Here is a 9,449-nt window from a genome sequence, read left to right as displayed (position 1 = left end):
TCCCACATGCCGCGGAGCTGCTGGGCCCGTGAGCCATGGCCGCTGAGCCTGCGCGTCCGGAGCCTGTGCTCCGCAACGGGAGAGGCCACAACAGTGAGGGGCCCGCGTACCGCAAAAAAAAAAAAGAAAAAAAATTCAGTAAGCCAAATCAAACTCCCGTTCCTGTTGCCAGCTGCCCCTCCAGCTTAGGGAGCACCCGTGTCCAGATTCGCCTCGGGAAGGCCTGGAACGGGGGCGCTGCAGGCTTCTCACGGAGCCCCCAGCGTCCAGGGTGGCAACAAAGGTGACTCACCTCACTTATGTAACACTGGCTTTCTTTTCTTTTCTTTTTTTAAAAATTTTTATTGGAGTAGAGTTGATTTAGAATGCTGTGTTAGTTTCTGCTGTACAGCCAAAGTGAATCAGCCATACATACACGTATACCCACTCTTCTTAAGAGTCTTTTCCCATATAGGCCACTACAGAACACTGAGTAGAGTGCCCTGTGCTGTTCAATAGGTCCTTGTTAGTGATCTATTTTATATATAGTAGTGTGTACATGTCAATCCCAATCTCCCAATTTATCCCCCCTCCCAGCACTGACTTTCCTATCGATATAATTTATAACAAGATTAACCTGACACATAGTCAATGATACATGTATGTTGTTGTGCTGCCTGGTAACTAGACACAAATGGTAAATGGTCCTAATAAATGACTATAATGATCGTTATTATTTAACACAATCAAGCACGGTTTTTCTCTCTTCACTTTGTTAGTTTTCCAGGAATATGTCTCTTCCCTGATTGCTGTGATGATGATAATGATGGTGATAATTCTCTCTCTTTCTCTCTCTCTCTCTCTCTCTCTCTCACACACACACACACACACACACACACACACACACACACACACACACACACACACAGGTCCTGGATCATTCTTCCCAACAGATTTCATTTCCTTACCCTGACCGCCTTGTCCATTGTCCCTGGTCTTAGGGGGACCTCTTGTGACCACCTGTCCCCATCCAGTCCTCTCCCACATGCTCCCTGCCCACAATTTGAAGTAGAATAATTCTCTTTGAAGCTCCTTCCCTAAATCTTTTCCTGCTTTAGAAATTACTGGACCATCATGGAATCAGAGAGTTTAGAATTACTGCGTCCTAAGAAGACATTTCTAAACTAGCCCATCAAATAGAGTGGTGGGCTCTTTACCTGGCTGTGTTCACCATCAGTTTCTCAGCACCTGGTGCAGTACCTGGTACATAGTAGGCTCTCAGGAAGTAGTTGTGGAATGTTTAAAAATCTGACTCGGCTCTCTTGTTTTACAGTTAAAGGACCTGGGGCCCAGAGCAGTGAAGGGGTATATGCCCAAGGTCACATATACAGTAAATGGTAGTGCCAGGAATCAAATGCAAGCCTTTCAACTGGTACCAGTCAGGGTCCCAGCAGGAAACAGATGGCACTCAAGTCAGGATAATTAACTTGAGGAAACTGTAATTCAGGGACCATTTACAGAGATGTGGGCTGCATGTGGGGCAACAACAGTGGCTAATGCAGGGTCCCAGGGTTAGCAAGAGTGAGAAGTTTTTACATCCCTGACACCTGGAGGGGTGGAAGGGAGAAGAGAGTCCTGGGAGAGGACTGCCTTCTGAAGAGAGGGATTCAGCCAGCTTTGCACACCTGACTTCTTTCCCTTCCGTCCCTCCAGGCTCCCTCCAGGGCTCCCGTTGGTCAAACTCAACAGGAAGTCAGAGGAGGGAGTCCTGTTGATGGAGTGAGTACAGCTCAGCCTCCAGCGCAGAGAGCAGGGCGGACAGGGGTAGAGCATGCTTCTGAAGGGGCACACAAACGCCACCCACTACCTTGTGCAGCGATGCCTCTCTTGGGGGTCACCCAGAGGCAATGAATGAATGAATGAGTGAAACATCTACTGAGGACCATCTATCAGCCAGACCTATGTTGGGGTTACCAGGCTGTGCTTCCTGCTCCCCTAAAGCCAGCCCATTGCCTGTTACCCTCGATTAGAGCTTCATTCTTCTGGTTCTCCCCCAGAATATTTTGATCTCCCAGTATTACAGTTTTAATATGATCCTGCTGGGTGATACTGCAAATACACCAGGGGTTTGTTTATTGGCTGCTGATAAAAGAGGCTATAGGAATGTGTTCCAGGCTGGGTCCTGCAGCAGGTCCTGACTGTGGAGGAGGATGAGAAACTCCTGGGGAGGGGGTGTTGCTATGGAAGCGCCCAGAGGAGGACTGTCACCTTCTCCCATGATCCCCCCTGGGCCAGCAGCCTTACCCGCCGTTCATTACACCACATACACTATAAGACGTGAGGCTGGGGGAAGGAAGAGCCCTGTGGTATTGGAAATAGGGCAACAAAAGGTGACAAACGAGAGAGCTGGGGAAAGCAAAGGGGCATTGGCTGCTTTGCCCACTCCCTACTTTCTCAGCAGATTCCCAGCAAAAAGTGTGTGCCAATGTCAGGAAATCGTATGAATCGCAATTCCAAATGGAGGGGGGAAATGAGAACAGCAAAATGACAACGAAAAACACTCTCATGTGGGTGCTAGGATTCAATCGCTCTAATAATTTGCCAGGCGGCTGCACGGCCAAAATGTCAATTAGAATTGGTCAAGCTTCCAGACTGCCTCCCTGGACACGAGTATTCAGAATTCCAAGGCTCATCATCTTGAAATCCCAGGGTGTGTTTAATTAATGCTACTGTTATTTAAAGGACACATTATCATCTGGTCCTCATAATGGGAATACGTCTAAATTTGTTGTTTTTTGAAGAAAAATCAATTCTCTTGGCTTCTGGGACTTCCTTAACACTCCATCAGGTCTGATTCTTTCATCTCCCAGCCTTTTCCAAAGGGAGAGGATTACCTTGGAAAAGTCACTGAGGAGGTCTCCAATTACATCACGTCTGTGTTTGCAGACAAGTGGGAGAATTCAGATCCAGACTCTCCTGCCTCCACAATATAGAGAGGAACTAGAAGACTTTGGAAACACCTGTGAATGCCTTTTTTTCCCCTGTTTTTAAAATGCATGACGGTGTTTTTAGAAATAGATTGTCCATTCACCTGGTTCAAAATCCAGAGAGTACAAAAAAGCTATGCTGAGAAGACTCCCCCCGACCCAGGGCTCTTCTCCTCTCCCTCCCCCTACTGTTACATTTTAGGAAGCCTTCTAGAATTTCTGTGTGCATATACAGGCAAATACGGTATCAGTGTAGAATCACAGTTTTCTCTATTTTCCATACAAAAGGTAGCCTATTTCCTGATATGTGTAAATTTTAAAATGACACTCTCCATAGAAATTCATTAGTAGCCAATAATACTTTTTTATTAAAGTGTTCATTAAAAACCTTTTACAGTAAAATATGGATACACTCGGCCCTCTGTATCTGTGGATATGGCGGGGGGCAATGGTATTAGGCCATGTTATATAAGGGACTTGAGCATCGGAGGATTTTGGTTTCCTCTGGGGGCTCCTGAAACCAATCTCCCGAGGATATTGAGGGTTGAGGGGCGCTGTAGTTGCTCTGACTACTGTTTCTACAGCACAGTGTAGGCAGAATAACCACTGAGGCTGGAGATGCTAATAGGCTTACACATTACCTGTCTTCATTACTCAAAAGGAGAGTGATGAACTAGACACCTAAGACACAAGTTAAGGCACCATCCAGGGGCTGTGAGGCCAATGAGCAAAGGGCAGCATCTCAAGAGAGCCCTGCCCGCCTGTCTTCCTGTGACATCTGGCATTGCAGCACAAGAGGGAAGGTGGATTGAGGCAGAAAGATCTGTGAAGATGAGAAAGAGCACGTGGGCCTCCCAGCACGTTTGTGCCGCAGCTACGCCAGTGGAGCGGGTTGCTCTGTGACGCCTGTGAGGTTGTGCATGATGGAAAAGAACACAGGGGCTGTGGTCCCCGTGTACGATGATGGTCCATCTGGGGAGCCTCAGGAGCGGCCACACCGAGGGTCAGAAATACTGCAGTCAGGGCCAGCCTGGCCTCTGGGCTCGAAAAGCAGGTGGAGACCGCGAGGTTTCCCCAGAGGGGGCTCTGGCCCCCACTCCTGCCTCTCATCAGGGACCCTGCCTGCAGGGCACAGACTGCACAGCTTTATGTCCATGGCAGTTCTGACCGTAGGCCTTGTTGGTCTTTGCCCAGATGACCAGGCTGGTCCCGGGTGGGTTCTGCAAGCGTGCCCAGGTGCAGGGCAGCGTGTCCTCAGGAAGGAAGTGCTTCTTCCGACTTTTGTCCTTAGGGCCCCAAGGAGAGGTCTCTGCCTAAGCATCTAGAATGTGGTCTGGAAGTTGAGGAAATGGGGTGAATGTGGGAAAACTGTCCCTAAAAGCCCTGATTTTCACTATGATTGAAAGGGCCGTATTACAGGACATTCCTATTGGCGGGATCTCTCACCCTCGCTGGTGCTTTCTCCCTGCCTCGAGCCCTGGCTCCACTCCCCCAGGTCCCCATCATGCCTCTTTGATCATGACAGCCGTTCCTCTGGCCATTCGCCAAGGCACTGCCCCCAGCCCATGCGATGAGGCACGTCTGGGTCTCTGCCTCAGCTCCTCTCCCCAGCCCTGGTCAAGCTTTGAATGGAACAAATAGCCTCTGAGAACAGTAGCTTCCAGGTCCTCTTGGATTCTTAAACATCGGGTTCTTTTCAAATCTCCTTATTAGCTGGCAGCCCCAGGGAACGTTTCTTTCTTGAGATCATCTCTTTGCCCCAAGACTGGGCCTGGAAACGTGTCCCCATCTCCCTGTCTCCTGCCCGCACAGGACAGGGGTCCTGTCTCCCACATCTACCTCGTCTTCCACCTTTTCAGTCCTCACCGGCTGCCCTGTCCTACTTTATATGTAAATTATTTGAATTTAACTCCCGCATGGCTTCACACTTGACTGTCACACTGAGGGAGTAACTAAAGAGAGGCTGAGAGTTTGGGAGGAAAAGCCTGTAACGTCACCGGTGCCCTTGAAAAATACCATAAATAAGTCATTTTAATTATATTCGCCTTTTACCAGTAACCACCGTCTGTAGTCTTATCTTCCATAATACTCTCACATGACAGCAGATAAGATTCCTCAGCCTTGTTGTTTGGGGAAGATTACGTTTCATTTCATGTTTAATTGACAAGCTATTCTTACCGTGGCCACTGCTAGGGAGATAGGAAAGCCGCCCGATTTTGAAGAGATGAGAGAGGGTTTGGGAATAGAACAAAGGCTACTTGATGGCCAACGTCCGTGTCCTTTTGGCTGAGGTATTCCTGTTCCATCTTCAGTTTCACCGGCAGATACATGGTTGCCTTCATGACTCTGTGTAAGATGCCACCACCAAAAAAGAAAGCAAACAGAGCTGGTGATGACCTTTTTTCCCCTCTTTTCTCTCTGAAATATCAGTGTTCAGAAAATGTTGTCTCCCTTTTAAAGCTGTCTGAAAATTTTCATAAATAGCAATAAAAGAGGCAGAAAAATCCCAGTGTCTGTGTCAAAAGGGTTTCTCCTAAGTTTTATGTGACTCGGAGAGGTTAAGTGTAACTATGGAAACATAATTAACGCTATCAAGACCTTGACTTGAAATTATGTTTATAGAAGAATGTAAATGTCACTGTCTCTTGTTTTGAGAAGGCAACATTTTATAAACAATGAGTGAATCTTTCCAGTCTATATGAGGTATTTCTCATTATGCTGTAACTAGCCAATAAACAAAGTCAGGTTACCTCCTTTTAATTCTCTCAGGTTCCTGTTGCCTAGCAAGTGGATATAATAGTTTTCTTCCTTAAAAAAATCCACCCGCTACCTTTAAGAAAAATATCTATTTTTACTTTTCTTAACTGATTCTTACGGCATTTAAATATAAGTTAGCATTGATTCTTCTTCCTATTTACTTCTATCCTAATTTCATGAAACAAATTTGCCCAGTTGGTAGCTGAAACATGAAGGAAACTGCCTTCCTAGTTTTTCTGGATTCCTAGAGGCTAAGATGCTTTCTTATCTCAGAAACACAGCATCCAAGTCACAGACTACTGGTGGGATAAGATGCATTTCGTAAATCACATGGAAAATCTTTACATTTTTGGCAGGGGGTTTCCCCCACCTTACGGAAAGCATAACTTGACATTTATTTTTTTTTCCTTGCAAAGATTGTTTTATCTTTTGACTATTCCCCCAAATGATAGCTAGCTCCATTTAATACTTTCAGGACTAAAATTAGAAGTATTGTCTCCCCAGTTCTAATAGACTGGGTAAGAGAGTTTCAGCACAAATAATAAGGCTTTTGATCACAGGTTACTTGGAGCAAGGTGCTTTAGTGTTAATAGTTAAAATATTAATACTTCAGTTGTTTGATTGTACCATATATTAGTGCCAAGAAAATCACCTTAATATTTTATGCTGTGTTTGTTCAGTGATTGAATTAATATCTGAAACACAAAGTCCATTACCTTCTAACCTTTTCAGGTTAGAAGAGAAAAACATCTTTCATCTTATACTGTATAACAGATTTTAAAATACATTTTAACACCTGAATTCAGTCGTCGTTTCCTTATTTGAAGATGGTAAGGAAAACAATTTTTCAGAAGCTGAATCAAGACAATAACTATTTTCAGAACGACTTTTCTTCAGGATCCCTGAAGCACTTGGGTGTCAGAATCTAGTGTTATTTCACAAGTGTAGGAACTCTAGATTCTCATTTTTTTTTTCTAAAATAATAACCACATGGTGCTTTTAATGATGAAGAGGAGCTCAGCTCGGGGCTCTGTGGTGACCTAGAGGGGTGGGATGGGGGGGGAGGTCCAAGAGGGAGGGGACATATGTACACATATAGCTGATTCACTTCATTGTACAGCAGAAACTAACACAACATTGTAAAGCAACTATACCCCAATTAAAAAGAAAAAGTAGGAAGAGATATTTATGAAAAAAGAAAGCGCAGGAAAAGATCTTCAAGAAGGTTTCTAGTTTTGTGTTTTCACACATTAAATGCTGGGTGCCTGAGTGACATTATGTGCACAGAATAAATGCAGATTATGCTGTTAATGTGATTGTTTTGAAGAAGCAGCTAGAGGAAAACACACTGGCTTTGAGAAAAATAATTACCTGAGAAGTTGTATTATTGGTTCCCAACCTATAAATGAAAGAGAAAACATCAAGAAAATTACTCACTATGTTCAACCCTTATACCCTCAAACCTCTTCAGCTTCAACCTTGCTAGGGATGGCTCTTTCTGCAAACAGTTATACCTGAAGCATTTAAAATGTAAATCTGTAACGGACACTTCTCACGTGGCAAGCGTAAAAGCTGATTACTTAAACACCTAAAATCCCTCTGGTTCTAGAGAAATGAGAACATCTTACCGGTGATAACTAAAGATTTCCCTCCACTTGTCCAGAAATGAAATCTTCCTAGTTATCTTCTCTAAATCCAGCTCTTGGGAGCTGTGTTCCCGGTCCGAGGGCTCCATAGCTGTTTAGATAATGTCAGGAATTAGAAGAAGGAAGTTGTTCAGGTGGGAGAGAGAGGGCTGGCAGTGAAGTGAGATGGCTGACATAGATGCCCAGGTGAAGTGTGTGCAACCCCTACTTTTTGACCAGCAAGGAGATCACGCCACCCGGTTGCAGCTTTGGGCGTTTTGTAAGCCCAGGTGGTGATTAAACTTTCATTAGAGGTAGAATACTTTTGTGTTTTTCTTCACTGTATGGACGCCATGAATGTTTAATCCAAGACACAGATTTATAAACAAAGGGACTGCAATTACTTACCTGTATCAAAGCAACTGGGATAATTTAATCGACGAGAGATACCATGCTGGTGGAATGTGATAGCACCTTATTCTGTGGTGCCTCCTTGGAAATACGTAGTCAAAGAGGATAAAAGCCATCATGCTGATACTGAAAAATGATAGCAACTACTATTGGGTAATGCGTAGGCTGAGGAAGAATCTGGCCAAAGGATATTTGATATAGATTTTAGTCCACAGAAATATTACACAATTTGAGGAGGGACTGGTTTGATTTGTTTGGGGAAGAAATTTAAAGGTGTGTCTCTTCCTGTTGGCTGAATGAATTGTAGCTGTAATAACTGGCATAAAAAAGAATATTGATGGTTGTGTCGGTTAATTTTGTGTGTCAACTTGCTAGACTCTGGTACGGAGTTTTTGGTCAAATACCAGTCCAGATGTTGCTGTAAAGATATTTTTTTAGATATGAATGATTAACATTTAAATGGTAGAATTGTGGTTTCTCTGGGTATATGCCCAGTAGTGAGATTGTTGGATCATATGGTAGTTCTATTTTTAGTTTTTTAAGGAACCTCCATACTGTTCTCCATAGTGGCTGTATCAATTTACATTCCCACCAACAGTGCAAGAGGGTTCCCTTTTCTCCACACCCTCTCCAGCATTTACTGTTTATAGATTTTTTTGATGATGGCCATTCTGACAGGTGTGACAGATGAATGGATAAAGAATATACAGTGGAATATTACTCAGCCATAAAAAGGAATGAAATTGGGTCATTTGTAGAGATGTGGATGGATCTAGAGACTGTCTTACAGAGTGAAGTAAGTCAGAAAGAGAAAAACAAATATCGTATATTAACGCATAAATGTGGAACCTAGAAAAATGGTACAGATGAACCGGTTTGCAGGGCAGAAATAGAGACACAGACGTAGAGAACAAATGTATGGATACCAAGGAGAGAAAGCGGGGGTGGGAGATGGTGGTGGTGGTGTGATGAATTGGAAGATTGAGATTGACATATATACAGTAATATGTATAAAATGGATAACTAACAAGAACCTGCTGTATAAAAAATACATTAAATAAAATTCAAAAATTCAAAAAAAAAAATGAAATTGGTGATTTTGAGTAAAGCAGATTATCTTTCATAATGCGGGTGAGTCTTATCCAATCAGTTGAAGGCCTTAAGAGAAAAGACCAAGGTCCGCAGAGGAAGAAGGAATGTGGCCTCCAAACAGCCTTTAGACCTGAGCCTGCAACATCAACTCTTCCCCCAGCCTGTCAGCCTGCCTTGCATATTTCAGACTTGCCAGTCCCCACAATCATGTGGCCAATTAGTTTAAGGAAATATATATATATATATATGGAGAGAGAGAGAGAGAGAGAGAGAGAGAGAGAGAGAGGGATCCACATGTCCTGTTGGTTCTGTTTCTCTGGAGAACCCTGAGAAATGCAATGGTTTTATCAAAACAAATAATGGTTACCAGAAAAGTGTCCCTGTCTTTTCTGATCTAAATTGGACCTCTTCAGCAGGAGGTCACTTTCTCTGTGACATATCTGATCATGAGTTTTGTAAAATTCTGGGAACACTCAGAGGTCAAAGCAAAGAGGCTATGTGGATTTATGATGACTAGAATAGTCAGGGCTGAGGGGACTGGTTATATATTGAAACACAGCAAGTCACCACATCAACCAGAGGCAGATTTAAATGTCCA

At 43.8% G+C, this 9,449-nt stretch overlaps 1 protein-coding gene across 1 annotated transcript in view; it reads right to left on the bottom strand.

Moving 5' to 3' along the window:
* MINDY4B (MINDY family member 4B) overlaps positions 1–7,458 on the bottom strand; it is a 49,416-nt gene extending 41,958 nt beyond the window's left edge. The window contains exons 1-3 of the mRNA XM_028490843.1: positions 7,352–7,458; positions 7,095–7,122; positions 5,145–5,312 (exon numbers count right to left, since the gene is read on the bottom strand). Coding sequence (XP_028346644.1) covers positions 5,145–5,312; positions 7,095–7,122; positions 7,352–7,458 — 303 coding nt within the window. The remainder of the gene's footprint in view (positions 1–5,144; positions 5,313–7,094; positions 7,123–7,351) is intronic.
* Between the last annotated feature and the right edge of the window lie 1,991 nt (positions 7,459–9,449).

The sequence above is a fragment of the Physeter macrocephalus genome, chromosome 1 (genome assembly GCF_002837175.3).
Source record: "Physeter macrocephalus isolate SW-GA chromosome 1, ASM283717v5, whole genome shotgun sequence".
Taxonomy (NCBI): Eukaryota; Metazoa; Chordata; class Mammalia; order Artiodactyla; family Physeteridae; genus Physeter; species Physeter macrocephalus.
The sequence above is the reverse complement of the archived record's forward strand: the minus strand, read 5'-3'. Positions and strand labels throughout refer to the sequence as shown.